The sequence below is a fragment of the Pseudochaenichthys georgianus genome, chromosome 22, assembly GCF_902827115.2.
Source record: "Pseudochaenichthys georgianus chromosome 22, fPseGeo1.2, whole genome shotgun sequence".
Lineage (NCBI taxonomy): Eukaryota > Metazoa > Chordata > Actinopteri > Perciformes > Channichthyidae > Pseudochaenichthys > Pseudochaenichthys georgianus.
The window spans coordinates 12,443,876-12,465,016 of NC_047524.1; the positions used below are offsets into that span (position 1 = coordinate 12,443,876).

At 40.8% G+C, this 21,141-nt stretch overlaps 2 protein-coding genes across 4 annotated transcripts in view; both read left to right on the forward strand.

The window, feature by feature from the left end:
- The window catches only part of rcan3 (regulator of calcineurin 3), a 58,663-nt gene extending 48,694 nt beyond the window's left edge, over positions 1–9,969 (forward strand). Inside the window, exons 4-5 of one of the 2 annotated variants that reach the window (XM_034112039.2) lie at positions 2,554–2,725; positions 6,615–9,969. In XM_034112039.2, the coding sequence (XP_033967930.1) occupies positions 2,554–2,725; positions 6,615–6,769 (327 nt within the window). In that variant the 3' untranslated portion in view covers positions 6,770–9,969. The remainder of the gene's footprint in view (positions 1–2,553; positions 2,726–6,614) is intronic. The other variant, XM_034112040.2, reaches the window with a different exon arrangement.
- A 3,155-nt stretch (positions 9,970–13,124) lies between these two features.
- The window catches only part of ncmap (non-compact myelin associated protein), a 33,037-nt gene continuing 25,020 nt past the window's right edge, over positions 13,125–21,141 (forward strand). Inside the window, exon 1 of one of the 2 annotated variants that reach the window (XM_034111893.1) lies at positions 13,125–13,503. The gene's annotated coding sequence lies outside the window, so the exon portion shown is untranslated. The remainder of the gene's footprint in view (positions 13,504–21,141) is intronic. The other variant, XM_034111894.1, reaches the window with a different exon arrangement.

Below are 21,141 nucleotides of genomic sequence, written 5' to 3' on the forward strand. Positions count from 1 at the left end.
AGACATGCTATCGAGTTAAGTATTGGTGGAATCTCTTCCTTAAATGTGGCTATAGCACTAACAGATAGGTTTCTGCTGCAAGAGCTTTTGACTGATGCTTTGTAGTCTCGTAATAGTACTTCAAAAGTTACTAAGAAATGGTCGGATAAAGCAGGATTATGCGGTTCGACTAATAGTTGCTCAATTTCAATACCATAAGTCAGAACAAGGTCGAGAGTGTGATTATAACAGTGGGTTGGTTTATTTACACTCTGACAGAAACCAACAGAATCTAATATAGAGTTAAATGCAACAGTAAGGCTATTTTTATCATCGTCAACATGAATATTAAAGTCACCTACGATAATTACTTTGTCTGTTTTAAGAACCAAAGTTGATAAAAACTCAGAGAATTCTGATAAGAATTCTGAATAAGGACCTGGTGCACAATACACTGTAACAAATAAGATTGGCTGCAAAGTTTTCCAGGTCGGATGCGTAAGACTAAAAACGAGGCTTTCAAAGGAGGTATAATTTAATTCTGGTTTAGTATTGATAAGTAAACTTGAGTCAAAGATTGCTGCAACTCCACCTCCTCGGCCCGTGCCTCGAGCAATATGAGTGTTGACATGGCTGGGTGGAGTGGCCTCATTTATGCTGACATATTCTTCATGTCTCAACCAAGTTTCAGTGAGACAGCATATATCAATATTATAATCTGATATTAAATCATTTACCAATATTGCTTTAGATGCTAGAGATCTTATGTTTAAGAGACCACATTTAATCTTCCTGTTTTGTTGCACTGTAGTAGTTGTTACATTTACTTTTATTAGGTTATTATGTATGACACCTCGATTAGGTTTTACCTTAAATTGTCCTTGGGCAGACACACACACACCACTAATATTGGGTATTTTATTGGGTTCGGGATTCCTATGGATGACTGCCTAGGAGAGAGCGCGGAGAAGCGTGTAAGACTGCGACTCCGCCTCCTGGTCTCAACTCCAGTTTGTCATGGATTAAGTCCACAAAGCCCTGAAATGTTTGCCGAAATGAGATCTGCACCTTTCAAAGTAGGGTGAATGCCGTCTCTCTTAATCAGACCAGGTTTTCCCCAGAAGGCTGTCCAATTATTTACGAAGCCCACATTGTTTGCTGGGCACCACCAAGACAACCAGCGCTGAAATGATGACATGCGGCTATACATGTCATCATTGATCAGATTGGGGAGGGGACCAGAGAAGATTACGGTGTCCGACATAAATCCTTGATCTCTGTGCTCTGTGTCTGTGCCTTTAGGGCGAGAGAGAAGGATAAATACATTGAAGTGTGTTTCTAGTGCAAACTCATAAGAATAGCATATATATATATATATATATATTCTGTTCTATGATGAAATTGTTTTACATATCGGCTCATAACTACAAACATATACATTGTATAATCTATAGGTGAATCAATGTCAGCATGTTTGGTTAAAAGTCAACTAAATTGAATGATTAGCAAGTCCAGAAATGCTATTGAAATGTAGCCACCAAGGCTATGTTAAAAAAACACCATTAAGCCTAAATGCATAGCTGTTATTTGGCCTTAAATAATCAAATTGTGGATAACTGGGTAAACATGGTCAAATTGTTGCCTGTTTTTACACAGTCAAACACCAGTCATGACCCCCTCTGCACCTCTAAGTACTTTGATGTAAGAGGATTAAGGATTTTACCCCACAGTTGCCACATGTTGGTATCGTAATGATGGCAATTGGGTGCTATCAAAACGCCAAATCCCCTCTCCTGGGAAGGATCCTGCAAATTGAGACTAAGTGACTGGAGCTGTGACTGCAGACTAATGGGTTTTTCCTGCTCATAAGTTTCAGGATTATGTGAGCAAAATACCGGATCTTTGACAACTATACCAATTTGAGCTTTGCATTACTATATTATAAATATTTGAATTATTATGTATATTTATCCTCTGTTGCCTCAGGCAGTGTGGCATACATTTAGGTTGCTGCTGTGTCCACTATCCAAAGTTCAAAGGCTTTATTGTCATATGCACGGCTACAGTGTAGTTAAACAATGAACATCTTAGGTCCCAGGCTATCTATAAGACATAAAACAATACAAGAACATTACAAATAGTGCATGAGAATGTTGCAAGATAAATGTGCAAGTAATGCAGGGTAAGTGAAATATATACAGGTGTGAAATGAAATGCTGTACAGTGAAATAAAATCATAACTATTGTAATACTAGATAAATATGTGAAGTGCAAACAGATGAATGGTATGGAGTTGTGAAGGCACAGAGATAGGTATTGTTTTTATTTATTGTGTTGCACTGTTGTTGGAGCCTGTGACCTAAGATGTTCATTGTCATAACTACACTGTAGCTATGTACAAATTACAATAAAAGCCTGAAACCTTGAATCTTGAAATGTATAGAGAGACAGATGTACACATTATAACCAAGAACATGAAATATTCTTCACAGAGAAATTGAACAGCTTTGAATCTCCCTGACCTCTTCTTAAGAGCACTACAGCCTTTATCAATGTCCCTCTCCTCTCCCATAGGTCCAGAGTGGGGGTGAGGACATCGACAAGTCGTACCTGGCCCCTCCCCAGCCCACCAAACAGTTTCTGATCTCGCCGCCTGCCTCGCCTCCTGTGGGCTGGAGCCAGAGCGAGGACGCTACGCCCGGCATCAACTACGACCTGCTGTGTGCAGTCGCCAAGCTTGGACCTGGTCAGTCAATCTGTATGCACCACGCTCACACTCAGATTAATCGAAACTCACCGACATGCACATAAACACACGGAGGAAATTGTGTTTAATGAAGGTATAATTCGTATTTTTGAGTCATCCAGATACAAACAGGAAATAATTTCACGCTCCTCCGCAGGGTGTTAAAGAAAGGTTATTAGACTAGGAAGCAATTTGACAAAGGGCTTGTGGCAGACGTTGTTGAATCATCACTGTTTTATTCTTGACTTCTCTCTCAAGCGTTTCAGTAATGTCTGTGAAGCAGCGTTAAGTATCATTTACCTGATCACAGATGCATTTGTATTTAAAACTATCATTACGTTTCAGATAATGTCATTATGAATAGAGAGTGGCCTTTTAAAATTGATGGGAAAAGGCTGTCAATATAGAATTTCTCCAGTGCTACTGTGCACGTGACAACATAAAACATGAATAAATCAACTAAAGCCCATAAATTAAATCCACTGTGCTCGCCGTCAATGTCAAAGGTGCTTAACCCTCCCGCCTGCATTCTGACATCTCTAAGGAGATATGCATCCATCCTTACATCTGTGTGTGTCTGTGTGTGTTTGATTATGGATTTGCATGGTCTTTCATTTCCAGGCTTTCCAAAGCCAAAGTAGATCTGCGCAAAGACAAGCTAGATTTGTTATGATGTCTAACAACTTGCTCAGAACATGGCCTGCACGCTGTCAGAGTTAGGGTAAGATTGGAAGCTCCGTCAGGCTCTTAATTTGCGGACGTTTACACTCACATTGGGTAACCCTCCTTCTGGAAATTGTCTAAAAAATAGGAACAATGATGTGCTGTAAACCCAGCTTACAAACAGAGTTTAAAATGTACATGTACCCTTATCGTAAATAGTACTACCTTACAATACAAGATAAATTAAGTTATTCACTCCTTTCAGCATGCTGTTATGTACAGTGGCATATTTAAAAACTTTTTTTTTAGGTTCTAGTTTTAAAAGTAGATATCGAAGGGATGAAACCCTCTTTAATGGTCATGTGCAGAGCACACAGCAAACACAGTGAAAGTTGACCTCTGCCTTTAACCCATCCTAGTACCAGGAGTCTAGTACTAGGAGCAGTGGGCAGCTATTGTACAGCGCCCGGGGAGCAATGGGGTGGTCCGGTGCCTTGCTCAAGGGCACCACGGCAGGGCCCAAGAGGTGAACTGGGACCTCTCCAAGTAGCAGTCCACACTCCATATCTAGGTCTGTTCAGACTTGAACCGGCGACCCTACGGCTCACAGTCCAAGCCCCTACTGACTGAGCCACTGCCGAAGTAGTCAGTTAGAGACAGTACTATATACCAACCGACATAATTTACTTTAGCTAAATTAGCCATCTGTAGCTAATAGATGACCTGAAAGTGGCTAGCTAAACAAACCCCAGTTTCAGAAATTACTAAGAGTTCTATGTGATAAATCTAAAATAATTATAACTCTGAATTGTGTATTTGTAAGTGTGGCAAAGTCCCTTGAAAATGATCAATTAAAAAATTGTAAAATTCAGACAAATACTTCACAACAACCTGATGTAATGATATTACTGTAGCTCAGAATCACTGCACCACCAATATATATTTTTGCAGTTCCCATACTTTTACAGTTTTATCCAGTATAGCTCAGCACAGTAACATTCGCTCTCCCAGCAGTCTCGCTCCTAATCTGCTTCTACGCTCAGAAATAATAACTCCTCTGTCTGCCTCGCGGACTAGATTTTAGGACTAGATTTTAGATTGCAGCAACCTTTCTAAAATGTCACCTAACACAAGGAAATGTGTGGCACATCCACAATGTCTCCATGTTTGTGTCAGTGGGTATGCTCATGCCGGTGAAGTGGAAAACCTAGCTTTTTACTTTTACATCCTTTTCCCAAAAATATTTGATTTAATTTTCAACCCAACAGTATTTTATATTGTATATGTTTGGGCATATATCAGGGAGAAACTAACTTCCACTCCCAACTAACCTTACTGGTAATAAAACATACAATAACTTGTGCACACACTGTCCAAAGATGTGAATAGATATGGCATAAGGAAGAGGAGAAAATACATTTGAAAATGCAGGTTCAAGCAAACATCAACTTTTTTTTCAACTGAGAAATGTCATTTTGGTGGAGTCTATGTATGAAAGTCTGTATGTTTTAATATATATCCCTTGAATGTATTTAGCTCTTAACAGAGTTAGTGCGATTTATCTTCTGGTTGTTTTCTATTTCAGGCTGAGGTTTGCACATCTGTTTTTATTCAGTGCGTATTATTGGGATGTCTGGTCTTGAAGCAGCAATTTCCCTTTCTCCAAGACAATTTTATCCCAGGGAAGCCAATAAGCTAACCATAATAATATTAATAATAGCAATAGTATCATCTTAATAAAATGTTTCGTAATATTGGGGTTATGTATAAGAGGTCAGTTACAAACACAGCATACTCATACCCCTTGAGAGCCCTGAAGATATGTCTCAGAGCAGGGCCTCCAAATCTCTTTACATTTTTTACCAAATCCACCGCAGCATTGCACCGTTTTTTTTATTTATTTAGGCACAACATTATTGGGTGGAGAGAATGGGTGGGGCAGCTTCCTTCCATCTCAGCATAACTGCACGTCGAGCTGGGAAACATCACTTCTTGTCAGTATTTATTTGAACACTATTATCTTTTTTATCATCAACAAAAGCATGATTCAACTTCCCACACACACACACACACACACACACACACACACACACACACACACACACACACACACACACACACACACACACACACACACACACACACACACACACACACACACACACACACACACACACACACACACACACACACACACACACACACACACACACACACACACACAGTGTCCAGCTCAGAGGATCACGTTGGACACTTTCTGCTGTTACCATAGCAACACGAGGAATCAGGAAATGGCTTTGTTCCACGCCTCACATCCTGGCATCTGAGATCAGATTAGCGTTGGGCAGCAGCACGGCACGCTGCCTCCCCCTGTCAGGTCCCCGCGGTAACAGCAGGACTCTATTCACGCTCCGTCCTTCTGTTTGGCACCACATTGAAAATGCCAGTAGACCAATTTCCTCCTGTCTGCCAGCTGTCTGATCTCATTTCCATGGCAACTGTGATACAATCTAGCAAGTGGCTTTGAAACCATGTGCCGACCTGATCCCGAATGCTTCGATGCACTGGAAAGACAAACTGTAGATCGTTTTGTGCTGTAGAAACAACCTCAGGGTGTTATAAAAAGTAACAATAAAAATAATTATGAAACTCACAATCATGGTATTTCAACCAGAGCTGCTTAAGCGTTGATCTCCCTATCAATAATGATGAAATAAATAATTTGATTAAAACAATAAAGATAAGATAAGATGTAGAGGTCTGCTTAGTTCTCTTATTTATTTATCTATTGTGAATTTGGCTTTGTTGATATTATGATTATGTTATTTCACATGCACTATTTTATTCAAATGTATCGTACTCTGTTTCATTGCACTATTTTCATTTACGTTTTTTCTAGAATTCATAGATTAAGGTCTATTCGACCCCAGTGGAGGGCCAGCAATGTTTGTTTTATAAGGTGTTCTTTTTAGTTTGTTGAACTCCAAATCCATAAAACCAAATGACACAACAACAAAAACCCTGAACCTGCCAGACAGAAGAAAGAAAAGAGAAAGAGTGAAGGACTTACTTATACCAGAATATAAATAAAAGCAAGAAGAAATAACAAAAGATATCATGACAATTGAAGACAATAAGTTCAGTTCTTCACAAATGTCATTGTTACAAATGAATTGAATGTATCATTTTTATTTTATCCCCTTCTTCTACTCTTCCTCTCTTCCAGGTGAAAAGTACGAGCTCCACGCCGGGACAGAGTCCACCCCCAGCGTGGTGGTCCACGTGTGCGAGAGCGAGACGGAGGAGGACGAGGCGGCGCGGCCAAAGCAGCTGATTGTCCAGACCAGACGTCCAGATGAACCCCCCAAAGTCTTCAACTAGAGAGGCCTCCCCCCGACACCGGGCGCGGCCCCCGACCGCCCTTTAAACCCGCAACACACCTGCCCTCTCTCTCTCGTCTCTGCACTCACAGAGAGCGTCGATGCCCCTCATTTCAGTTCAACTACAAGTTAAAAACAAACCAACAGACATTGCTCGAAGACGGTGTTTGTGGGGAGCGTGGCGATGGAATGAGGCGGCTTGAAGGGGATGGATGAGAATCACACACACACTCATCACATTCTGCGGACAGCGTGGGGAGCGGCGGGCACTTTTGCCTCCACCCCACAAACCCCCCCTCGTTTTCAGCAAGAGGGGCGGGCATACCTGTCCCAACGCAGGCACCTGTCACTAATCACACACTCTCAGCTCTCATTGCTAGTCCTGCTCAGTAGCTTGCTAGTTAGTTAGCTTGTTAGCTTTTACCTATCCCTTCGTCTCACAGTCGTGTGTCTACAATAGTCTTTGGTTAAACAAAGACATATTTTTTCTTTTTTAAATTGTGTTTCAGATTAACAAATATACTACTATTTTTTTCTTCTTTTTCATTTTCATATCTGCTGGTTTGTCGCTTCAACTTGCATCAAGATTGAGTGTGTGATGTTCCCGCTCTTGTCTGCATGTATATACTGTATTACAAAAAATACGTACAGAAACACAAATACTAACGAGATATATCAAGAAAAAGGAACCTATTTAACATCACACACAGCACGAAGCGACATATGTGACTAACAAAGTTGTGGTGGCTGTTTGACTTTCTTTCTTTTTTGTTGCTCGTTTTTTGCTTATTGTCTTTTTTATTTGGAGAGGTGTTGTTTTTTGCTGAACTACTAGATGTGTATTCTTACTATGTATTTGATACCCCAACACTTTTTGCATGCTTAGTTAATTCCGTAGATGAGGAGCTGAGGTGTTTTTTATTGTTGTTTGTGATGACAGGTGTGAAGCTTTTGACGCAAGTGCATATCCCCGCGCAGAGTTTAAAAGTGACGTCTTAGGGGGGAAAAAAGCCGAATGGTGTTTGACACTTTTGACAAATGTGCATTTGTCGCTTTTGTTGGGATTTGATGGATCAGAGACAGTTCATCCCCCTCATTTTTCTTCAAGAGGTTTGGGATGTGGATTTTTTTTTCTGATTCTGTTTGTTGTAGCTCACATCTTTAATGTCATGCTGTTTGATCAAACCCAATTTCTATGTGTCAGGTTTTCTTCTGAAACCTACGACTGCTTGTTTTGCACTGAGTATCTCTAGATATCTCCAAGCAGTTGCGAGGCTTTTGACCGTCTCTCGCACCAAATACTGCGCTGTTTCCCGCTGTAAATAGCTGAACAGTTGGTCTGTGGAATATTCCTTTTAAGAATTTTTTGTTTCAAAGCATTTTGCTGAACAAAAGGGAAAATTAGGTAGCCTGATGAAATATCAACCAAAGCATTCACTCACCCCATAAACATTTCTTACACTCAAATTTTTTGTTCAAGTGAGTAGAAAGGAATCATATTTCCCAACCCTTTTTATCCATCATGTTTTATTTCATAAGTATCTAGTTCAGTGGACAGTCTCCAAACCAAATTTGTTCCCTTTTTTAAATTAATTCTCCCCATAATCCTGTATCATTTTAATGATACAATATGGAATACAATATTTCAGAGCTTATGAAACAGCATGAACAAATGTTCCCGACAGGGCTTTTGAGTGTCAGCGGTGAGTCTAACCCTTCTTTGTCATTTGGCAGCATGAAATCTAAAAATACTTTTTTGCTACGTAACAATAGCAGTAAGCAAAATGAAAAACCCATCTGCATGTGAGCACTTTATTGTCACTGTTTTGTTTGTTTCCTTCACATAAAGTAGTCCTTCTCTAGACAAAGTAGGAAGCACATTGCATTTCTTTAATTGTTTTGTTTATCTCAAGCTGAACACCTGGTTAGCCTTTTCACCAGCATATTGCAGTGAGAGAAACACTCTACTTCCTTTTGCTAGTGTGAACCTTGGAGAATTTCAAGCCTTCTTTTGGATCTTTGGAAGTGAACCACTAAAAAGTTGTAGTTAAAGGTTTTAAATGAGACAGGATAACACCGCAGAGCAAAATCAATGTCTTTGTTTTTGGTGTTTGTCTGCAAGGAACATTCATTTTATCTGCTGAGAAAGTTCAACAGTTGTTTAAAATGTTGGCAGAGTGCAGTTTTAAAGGCACTACAGTAAAGCTCTCACAGTTATGTAAGCAGACAGAAGATTGGTGGAACTACTGAGGTGCATTATGGTAAAGAGGAAGCAGCGGAGCAGGAGGAAGACACTCATGAAGATTTTTTTACTCTCGTGGTCATGGTGTTTAAAACCGGGTGCATTTTGGTCACAGTTGAAATGAAATTGTATATTAATGTAAATATGCCAAGTGTTGTTTTGTTGCTGAGGCCAGTCCCAGTGTGCAGTTTGTTACAGCTTCTCTTGGCAATGTTGTAATGTAAAAAAAATATACACAAATTTGTAATAAGTCCTGAAGATGCGCGATCAAAAACCAACTGTCATTGTGTTGTGTTCAACATGGACTCTGTTTGAATGTTTCTTTAATTTCTGGGGAACGTCTACTAAAAAGGTCAATAATACCGTTTGTCACTGTTGTACTGTTTCTGTTGAAATATGAATATTGTGTCTCGTATTGTAGAAATCCAGAAAACAAAGTAGCAAAACAAGCAATAATTTACAGTTCTATAATACCGGTATGTGTATTTTCATGTTCTGTACTTATTTCTCAGAGATGGTCTCTGTCTCTGTATCTCAGTATCCGCTTCTATTTGTGTAGTATAATAGCCATTTGTTTCACATAGAGAAATACATAAAGACTTATTCTTAAAAGCCATGTTTAGAGTTGTTCATTTTAGGTTTTGTTTTTACTTTAGGGGCCACACAGAATCTCAAACAAAATGTTCAATGTAGGCTATAAAACATAGCACGGATTTCTTACACATCATCTTCACATTGCATATTTATCTGATAAAAACACTCTTTAGCACTATTGCTTGTTTGTGCATTTCAAATTGTCATTACATTCAAATTACAGAGCGACAGTAAGCATCCTTTTTTTGGAGAGGTAAATCATTGAATTACTAAATGTTATTTTCCAGTATTAAATATGTTCTTACAAAACAATGCTTTTAAATGTCCTGTTTTTTATAAAATAAGCAAAAATATCTCACTTCCTTCTACCATATAATTTGATCTATAAAACGATATTGCAACTTGGAAAAGAAGATTAAAATTGCAAATATTTTAAGTGAAATATATTTATCTAGATACATTAAATAGTGTTAAGAGATTAAAATATCACTTTAATAGCTGGAGGGTTTTGTGTTGTTACAAGATCTAGCAGGAAAACAGGTGCCTGGCTCTGTGACCCAAAAGTGATGATAAAAACATTTTAGACACCAAGTGGGGCCAAATCATGCAAATATAAACTTTTATAATTACCTTATACCCGTCCATCATCGCTCAGGAACATGCAATATTGTTCTCTCGTTATCATCCACTCATCACTTGTTTTTTCTCAATTGTTTTGCTTTTCTATTCAAGAGATTACAGAATTCATGAATCAAACAGTCCCATTGGTATTGGCTTGACTCCCATACAAGGTTATGAAATAAAATACACTTCATTACCACTGTGACATGCATTTACATTCTACTGTATGCTAGAATGGTACAAAAGTGGTCCTGTCACTTGCACCTCATATTTCCCCAAGGACATTACAACAGTTAATAATGTGTATGGTCAGGGCCTTGTTTCAATGGTAAAGACACTGACAGCAAGGTTGAGTTAATGATTCTTCCAGTAAGCAATACTGGATATGAAATGTATTATATGAAAGGTAAGCTATGGCATTACAGTCATGACCTAAAGTTCAACAACCTATTGAATTTCACAGCTGCCGTTTCCTCATGTCAGCCATGAAGACAGATGACTGGCTGCTCATGACAATAGATGTCTCTCATCCATTTCTCACTGACAAACTACTTCATTATTACATTAAGGGGAAAAAAGCAACAAAGCGAAAACAATGGCACAGTCTCAGCTTAAAGAATGTTTTGCAAAAACTGGTTGAACAAAATATATATGTTTCTACATCTTTTGTTACAGATCCAGTTAAAAAAATGTGTTTCCTGACATGGCCACTATGTAACATTAAGAAGCAGGTATGCAGAAGATCCATTGTCTTACATTATACCTGTGTTACTGCTGACTAACAGTTCAAAGGTCAAATTTAGCAGACTGTCTGTAGTTTAGAAAGAGCTGATCAACAGCTGTGGGATAAAGGATATCTCTGCTGCCCTCTACGCTCCTTTCACAGCACAAAAAGCACCCTCATGATGCTGGGGGTGGGAAACTTTTCTTCACAATGACCCTTACTGTTGAACGTGAAGATGCATGTGCACTAGGAGGAACGGATCATGTGGCCCGGTGGGTATTAACGGAACCAGTGCCTCCAGATTCCTTTGAAGGTACCTTCCCTGATTAGTCAGCATTCGTCTCAGTAGCTCAATTCAGGAATCTTAAGTGAGGCATTAGTCATCATAAATTGACACCTACTGTATGGTTGGCCAACCCAGTCTCACGGTATTACGTGTTCACCAACACGATTTTTAATCTATTGATTTGTGTTCACTAATACGATTTGCCCCTTTTTTTCGTGTTGCACAGCACGATTTTAAAAGCAATGTATTTCTACTGCCTGCAGCACGTCTTTTTCTCCGGTCGGGTCGAGGAAGACCGGAAGCTGTGTGGTTCATAAAAACATGTTCTTACTCAATATCAAGCCACAGTTATTGCTTTTATTTGAAATTGTATAATTTCGGACTTGAACATGTCTCTGATGTTAGCATGCTAACACGCTAGGCTAAACCTGCTTAGCATCAACATGCTAGCAGCATGGACGTAGTTAGCATGTTAACTTTAGCAAATGGGCTTTGATAACAATTGTATTGAAGCTCTAAGACTGAAAGGGTAGTAAGTCACATTTTATTCATCAGTTCATAAGCTATTCACAATAATTGAGCATTTTATAGTAACTCAGATACAAACTTTATATCTCATATTGTATTGTACAATGTTATTGTTCTTTTGCTTTAAACCGTAACCCTAGATTTTCATTATAAAATGAACAAATACAAAATTAAATTCCATTTGCAAATTGTAAACGGCATTAAAAAAAACTATAAATAAATCACATTAATATAAATCATTTTGTGAGCTTTAGATATGTAGCCTGATCCTCAATGTGCAGGCTGATTTAAACACATTTTCCCCACATGGTGTCTACACTTTTGACTGAAACCAAGACAATGAATGGTAATGCTCTGTGAAACTGGAGCTTTCAGACTTTTGTAATGTCCCTTCACCACAGAAGCTCAATTAAGGACACAGGGACACGTTGTGTGAAAATATTCAGGCCATCAGGTGAAGCTGAACAATAGTGTCTTCCAAATGAAGTTTCGTTACACTTCCTCACAAAGGCCCAACACTGACTTGCTTTATAGTCGGAGGCACCACCTAGCCCCTGGAGGTAACACGAGGCGAGATCCTGACGACTTATTGGCACCGTTTTGGGAAAGACGAGGGATGTGTTACAGGAGCTTGTGTGCTACATTAAGCGTAAAACAGACAGTTACAGGAAGATTATGCCAATAAAAACATATTTCCTGTTCAGTATAAAACTTCCTAACAAATGTTGCCAAGTGCTTCAATGGAACTCATTGTCCTGACCTTTGAGAACAAGAAGAGGCAACACTGTTGCATGTCTTTTCTTCTGTACAAACACACCCAGTACCCTTTGAACAAGCAGTGTAATTCAGTTAATTTTCAACTACATACATGAAGCATGTTCGTGCAAGGATGAATGGATTTGTGATAACTTTGAAGTCACATACTTTGTCTTCACACGCAAAAACGTGCACACACATGCAGTCTTAATACCCAAATAAGGGATAATGATTAGATTGAAAGACACACTCACATGCCTGAATACAATTTTCAGTATAGGGCCTATGCATGCAGCCATGCACACAATATAAGAAAATGCACTCAATATATAAGAATATAAAAAAATGTCTTTCAAGTAACAATGCTTTTAATATATGATGTGTTATTTTGGGTTATTTTCATCTATCTTGACAAATCTCACAGCGCCTCACCCTCTGCAGTTCCTGTGTGATGCAGCCAGTCTGATTTTGAGAGGCAGTAGTCATTGTGAGAGCCGAGCAGAGCGGACAATTTTTAAGAGGAGCCAATGATTTTTGATCAGTGGCCGCGGCACACCTAAGGTCCAGGCGGAAGGACCTGAAAAACCAGCTGCCTGAGATTATTACTGAGCAACAAGTGAGCAAGCGTGGAGCCTCCTCCTTCTCTTGACTCCCCTCCTACTCTTCACATAAACACTCTGATTCACACAGAAACAGCACACAGAGGCATCTCTGCTTCTTTTGAATCCTTTTTGTCTTTGTGTCCGTCCCGTCTGTGTGTACCTGTCAGACCGTCACTCTAGCAGCACCTGGGACTTATTTACTCTCTTGGAGTAGCTCACACACTCTTCTTAACTGTTGTGCCTCCTGCCCCGGACTTGCTGTGACTGTCAGCCCTCCACTGGTGGACTATGCCCCCATCCGCCAGCTGAGGGAGGGGGCTCTGCGCTGCTCAGGCTCCCATCTGGAGAAGGCTTGAGCTGGAATCAAAGAGGACACGGTAAGGTAAGTCTCTGCTTTTGACTCCTTTTAGAGTTTTCCTCTAAACTTTGTCTCGTGTGGTTTGAGGAATCATTTCTTGTCAGTGTTTCCTGTGTGTGGGAGTGCACACTGTGAGAGTGCCAGCTACAGTATCTGTGTGAGGGGTTCTCCCCAGTGGTTCCCAAACGGTGTGCCGCGGCACACTGGTGTGCCGTGAGGCAAGTCCGGGTGTGCCGTGGGATTGTGTGACAACCATACGTTATTATTGCAATATACAACTACACAAAAATAATTATTTTTTAATTTACTATATCAGTACTTTGTAGGTTTATATGTACGTAATCTGCGCGACTTGCGCGTCCACATCTCCGCGTGCAGTGCTGCATAAACATGGCTGAGTCAGCGATAACTCTCGAGGGGTGGAGGTATGCCCATTATTTTGAGTTCATCCGAAGAATAGACAGGAATGTGACGGTGAGGTGCAAACTGTGTCCGGGCCAGAAGCTGTTATATACTGCTGTAAACACCACGTCAAACCTCAACAAGCACCTGCAAAGAACAAGTGCTAAGGTGGAGCTACCGCACACGCTATTTGTTGTTTGTTTATATCACAGTCTGTTCTTCTTCTGTCTTCCGGTTGTTGCCTGTTTTGAATGACGAATACACACTCCCGCCGCCTGCTGGTAAGGAGAGTTATTGTACGTTCTCGGCTGAAGTCTTTGCGGTGTCTGGTTCCAGTGCAACACATGGCCAACACGCAGGAGAACACGCCGACGCAACAGCGTGAGCAGAGATAGACTGCGCAAAATATAAAGATAGCAGGAGACAGAGGACAGCCATGGTCAGATAGGAAAACATTCAGGATCTGGATCAGTCTTATGCGACAATGGAAACTGAACTAAAGAGAACATTTGAAACTTTAGCAGTCTGCGTGATCTGCCTGCAGGGAGGGGCGGGCCGGCCCTGCGAGTAAAGTAACGAGTAAAGTAACGAGTTACTTTATGTAGAGAGTAACGAAGTAGTGTAATATATTACTTTTTTTTTTTAAAGTAATATGTAATATATTACTTTTTTTTTAGTAACGACCCCATCTCTGCTGAAATGTTACATTTATAATTTGTAGTTCAGGACCATGGACAATACAGCTTCCTTGCATTGACAGTTCTCTGTGCTGAATTTCCTTTGTCTCATGTTTAATGTTGTGACCTGTCTGGTTTAAATGAGTGTGTTGCTGCTTTGATGAAGCCTAATTTGATAACGTTTCAAATTAATTTCTGAAATATTTCGTTAATAAATATTTCATGAGTAATATAGTTGTCTTTGTCACATTTTATTTGGCATTAGTAAATAATTATGCAGATAATACAGATATTTTACATGATATGAGTGATAACACGTGTTATAAGGGCTATTTTGCACAATAGATTTTTACTTGTCCTTTGGTGTGCCTTGGGCACAAAAAGTTTGGGAACCACTGCTCCAGACAATATGGCGAGACAACAGGTGAGTCTCGGGTGAAAGGGAATAGCTCACATTCCAGAGAGCTCTCCGATTCAGAATTCAACTTTTACTGTTGAACCTCCGAGTAAGGAGTTTTTAACATCAGTAGCACTATCTGCTGGTGTATCTCTTTATTGATAAGTATTTATGTGATGGAACAGCTCTACTTATCATCTAATCAGTTGCCACTAATGGGAAATGATGACTTCTGTTTACAAAGCACTGTTGTGCCATTCAGAGTTCCCTAGTGTTTTCATAGATGATGATGATGATGATGATGTAGTTCACATTTGCATTTTTTGTTATTTTACCTGAGGAGTTGTCCTATATTTTAAGTTTGGAAAGCTTACCTGCTCCTCTAGTTTATCTAGTTTAGCTCATTAAATGAGTTAACAATCCTGCCATAAATGTTAATGACTAGCATTGAATAGCAGCTGCACCCTACAGGTTTTAATAAGATTAAAAAAGAGTTTGGATCGTTTTGAAGTGTCACTTGGATGATGGCCAGTGTAAACGGTGTGTAAACATTTTAGCATTTTTTTATTGGCTAGTTTGTTTTTGTTTTAACAACATAGTCAATAGGTAAAAAATAAAACATTTAAATTCAAAGGCCAAAAGTAAAGAAAAGTCATGCAGGGTGCAAAGAACAACAAGCAGACTATCCCGCAATAATGATGTCCACTCGTTTTATTTATGGAATTATGAATAAATGAATGCAATTACACTGACGCTGTAATTAGACCACCACTACTCAACTTAAAAAGTCTGATTTAACTTATTTTCACACGAGAAATAGAAATACTTGTGTCTGGCTCTGCAGATGATAAGCACAGTGCTATTATGTGTACTTTCTTTTGTTATTGCTAAACATTATTGCTATCAACTCCGATAAGCATTCTTTGAAAATATGCCTTTATTGTCCTGCCTTAGAAAGCTAGTGGACACACCAGAAAGGACTGTGTGAAAGAGACTCGAACAAAAACATTTGCTGTTTTTTCAGGATGCTAAACTCTAAATAAAAAGTAAGGCTTATTTTATAAAGGGAGTGTTGATTCAGTTTACAGTATATGTTGCAAACTGAAGTGTTAAATGAATAGATATAATACAAAGAGAAGGAATCAAGGAAATCCAGCTCGACTACATTACTTTATTCTGACTAATATGATCTTAGTATTGGACAGTATCAATACTGTCCAATAAGTAAGGTGTTGTCCTATTGGATTAAAATACTCATATGTGACACCTTCCTTGAAAATCAAAACCCAACATTTGAGCAGGTTTCAGTTTTTGGTATATCTATATTCATTTTAATAATAAAATACTATTAGGAAAATAAACACATTGCATGCATTCAAAATCCTTAAATACACATCATTTAAGATAGTTGTCATGACCCAATGATTTCAATTGGCTGTCAGTGGTGGAGTGATAAATGCCATCGATCGACTGACTGATTTTTAACTCAGTGCAGCTTCTGTACACAGTTAACAAACACAGAGATAATACCATTTCATTTTCCTTATCGAACAAATAAACACTAGATAATGTTTGAGCATAGTTTCAATGCTCTTCCACATATATTTCAGCTGGACTCACATCAATGTGAATAAGACCAGAGCGTTCATGTCATTCAGAATCAGACTCTGGTTTATAGTCACTAGGTTTTCACATCCAAGAAATGTGTGTTGATGTATTGGTGCATGACGTAAAGATAGTAAGCTCATTTAAAATTAAATATAAAATAAATTATTCAATAAAATCAAGACACATGAATATATGAAACAATAAAATAAAAATACAAAAACATAACAATTATGTTCAGAAAACTGAAATGACTAATAGAAGAAAAAACGAAAATAAGGATGTAAAAATAACTATAAAATATGTACAATATATCTGAATTCAAAATGAAAGAGCTGTGCAGTTTTACAATTGATTATTTTGTGCAGGAATGTGCAAAATAGTCTAAGGCAGTGGTTCCCAACCTTTTTTCCCAAGAGCCCCCCCAAATGACTCCTGTTGGAAGTTGCACCCCCCCCCCCCGCAACAGCGGTAATTAAAGTTTAAAAGTCTCAACAATGCTACAACTACTGTCACAAACTGGATGGATGAATGTGAAGTATTTTGTTAAAGGAGGATGAAAGCGTAATTAAGAAGCACTATTGGAGTGACTTTGATGGTTATTGGACTCAGGATTAATTCATTTGGATTCCCGCTGTATGAAGAAATTAAAGGATGGCGCGGAAGTGGAAACAATTCACAAAGGGAAGGTTGGGAACCACTGGTCTAAGGAATGTGCAACAGTTAATCAATAATACAACATGTACATAAGATATAGTCTAAAAGGTTGGTAAACTCATCTTCCACTTTATCCCAGCTATTTTTAAACTAATATAGATTGGACAATAACTGAATGAATCGAAGCCTTTTGAAAAAAGCATTGTGTTAGGAACCGTGACTCACTGATATGAGGACTCAATTGCACAACCCGGAGACGAAAATGTTTGAAGAAAAATAAACTTTAATGGATCAAAAAACAAAGAAACACTCTTTACAGAGGGAGTGACAAAACGGTCACAAAACAAAACGCTCTCATGGAGGATATCACAAAAGGTACTTGGTCTCTCTATGGCTGCTTGGATCTGACTTCTTGGCATGACGAACAAGGAGACAGGGCAATATATACAAGAGGTAAGTGGGAACAGGTGGAAACAATCAGGGGCGGGGCAGACGCTGACGATGGCGGGAAACAAGAACCAAGGAAGTAAAGGCACCTGGAATGAGACAAGGAGTACAAAATAAAACAGGAAGTGAAACAAACAAAACAAACATGAACGTGACAAATACATAACAAACTAAGATAATTGACGGGACACAACAGTACCCCCCCTTCTAGGGCCGACTCCCGACTGCCCAGGCTGCTCAGGGTGGCGATCATAGAAGTCATTTATGAGTGTTTTATCCACCACGAAAGTCGAGGAGACCCAGCAACGTATCCCTCCCAATCGACCAAGAATTGGCGTCCTTGGCCCCGTTTGCGGACCGACAAAAGTTTCCTGACCATGTACACCGGGCCACCATCAATTATTCGGGGTGGAGGGGGGAACCAGAGTGCTCTCTTTAACTGGCTTGAGTTTGCTGACATGAAACGTAGGATGAATCTTCAAGGACCTGGGGAGTTTGAGGCGCACAGAGATGGGGTTAATGATTTTTGAGACTGGGAAAGGACCCACAAACCTCGGTGCCAACTTCTTGGAATGAACATAAAGAGGTAGGTCCTTGGTAGAGAGCCAGACTTTCTGTCCCGGCTTGTAGAGGGGGGCCGCACGTCTGTGACGATCCACCGCTGACTTCATCCGGGTCGAGGTCCGGAGTAGCGCCTGCCGAGCACCGGCCCAGACCCGCTGACAGAGTCGAACCATAGCGTGCGCGGGTGGCACCTTGACTTCTTCTTCATTGGCAGGGAAGAGAGGAGGCTGATATCCGTTCGCACACTGGAACGGGGAGAGACCAGTGGCAGCCGATAGAAGAGTGTTGTGAGCATACTCTACCCAGGTCAGATGATCGCTCCAAGTGGATTGCTTCTGGGAAACGAGACACCTGAGGCAGGTTTCGAGGTCCTGATTCAGGCGTTCTGTCTGACCGTTGGACTGCGGGTGATAACCGGAGGACAAGCTGACGGTGGCGCCGAGGAGCTGGCAAAACTCCTTCCAGAAGATGGAAGTGAACTGAGGACCTCTGTCTGAAACTATGTCGCTGGGAAAACCATGAATTCTGAACACATGAGTAAGCATGACCTCTGCCGTTTTCTTGGCAGAGGGAAGTTTGAGCAGAGGAATGAAATATACCATCTTTGAGAACCGATCCACCACTGTAAGGACGGTAGTGTTACCTTTGGAAGGTGGGAATCCAGTCACAAAGTCCATGGAGATATGCAACCATGGTCGTTGAGGCACTGGGAGGGGCTGGAGCAGACCCACCTGGGCCTGGGAAGAAGTCTTATTCCGGGTGCACGCTGGACAGGCCGCCACATATTCAGAGACCTCTTTTCTCATAGCCGGCCACCAGAACCGCTGCTTTATGGCAAACATAGTTCGCCGGACCCCCGGATGGCATGTGAGCTTGGACGTGTGAGCCCAGTGGATTACCTGAGAGCGTAAAGACACAGGGACAAACAAACGGTTGTCTGGACACTCACTAGGTGCCGGGCTCACAACATTAGCCTGCTTCACATCTGTTTCTATCTGCCAAGTTACCGACCCAACCACACAGTTTAGTGGAAGGATTGATTCAGGTTTCTTGGCATTCGGGACAGGCTCAAAGAGACGAGACAGTGCGTCTGGCTTACGGTTTTGCGTACCGGGTCTAAAGGATAACGTAAAGTTAAACCTACTAAAGAACAGAGTCCACCGGGCCTGACGTGAATTGAGTCTCTTGGCTTTTCTGACATACTCTAAGTTCTTGTGGTCTGTCCACACAACAAACGGTTGCTCCGCCCCTTCGAGCCAGTGTCTCCACTCCTCCAAAGCTTCTTTGACAGCTAGTAACTCCTTGTTCCCCACATCATAGTTCTTTTCAGCTGAGGTCAACTTGCGCGATAGATAAGCGCAGGGGTGCATCCGGTTATCCTTGGAGGACCTCTGGGACAACACAGCCCCTATGCCCTCGTTGGACGCGTCAACCTCAACCATAAACTATCTCTGGGGATCTGGAACAGTGAGTACGGGTGCCGTGGTGAATCCTTTCTTGAGGCACTGGAAAGCAGACTCGGCCTGGGTTCACTGAAAGGAAACTTTAGAAGAGGTGAGAGCATGTAGAGGAGCGGCTACAGAACTGAAGTTGCGTATAAACTTTCGGTAAAAGTTGGCAAACCCCAGGAACTGTTGGACTGTCTTGCAGCTATCTGGAGTAGGCCAGTCTGTCACCGCACTGACCTTGGACAGATCCATCTGGACCTGATTGGCGGTGATAATGTAGCCCAGGAAAGAGACAGTGGTTGCATGGAAATCGCACTTCTCAGCTTTCACATACAACTGATTCTCCAGAAGCTTCTGGAGGACTTGGCGGACATGCCTGACATGAGACTAAATATCTGGAGAGAAAATCAGAATATCGGCCAAATACACGAAAACAGACACATTAAAAAATTCTCTCAAAATGTCATTGACCATAGTTTGAAAAACAGCAGGAGCATTGCATAGTCCAAAAGGCATAACCCTGTATTCGTAATGTCCGCTAGGTGTGTTGAACCCCGTTTTCCACTCGTCACCCTCTCTAATCCTGACGAGGTGGTAGGCATTTCTCAGATCGAGCTTGGTGAACACCTTAGCTGACTGAAGTAGTTCAAAAGCTGAAGACATCAGCAGGAGTGGGTGGCGGTTTTTCACCGTAATGTCATTTAATGGGCTGTAGTCAATGCATGGTCTTAGAGACCCATCCTTCTTCCCCACAAAGAAGAATCCTGCGCCCGCAGGTGAAGAAGAGGGACGGATTATCCCTGCTTTCAGTGAGGAGGAGATGTAGTCATCCATGGCCGCCCGCTCTGGTCCTGAGATAGAATATAAGCGCCCCCTAGGGATGGGTGCACCAGGTAACAGGTTGATGGCACAGTCAAACGGACGATGAGGAGGCAATGATAGTGCTTTGGTTGTCACGATTCTATCACGATTCTCATGTTATGTCACGTTTGTAGTTTTGTCTGTGTTGGTGTTTTTCTTGTCTTTGGGTTTTATTGTGTAAAGTGTTCACCCCCGTTTCCTGCCTGTCTGCTTTCTGTCTGTTTCCCTCCCTGATTACCCAATTGTGTTCACCTGTTCTTGTGTTTCTCCTCCCCTGCCCAGCTGTGTCTTGTTCTGTGATTACCCTTCTGTGTATTTAGTCTAGTCTTCCCCTGTGTTCCATGTCGGTTCATTGTTTCCCCTCCATGTCATTCCACGGTCTGTGTTCCTTGTGCTGCTCGTTGGTGTTGGATATTTTGGATTCTGCCTTGTTTTGTCACAGCTTTAATTTATTTAATAAAGCTCGCTTTTCGTTATTCTGCATTTGAGTCCTACCTGCTTCACCCATTCGTAACAGAATGAACCGACCACATTTGGACTCAGCAGATTTCAATGTTTTGGCCCCACAGGCGGAATGTCTTGGGTATTCTCTGGAGTACATTTT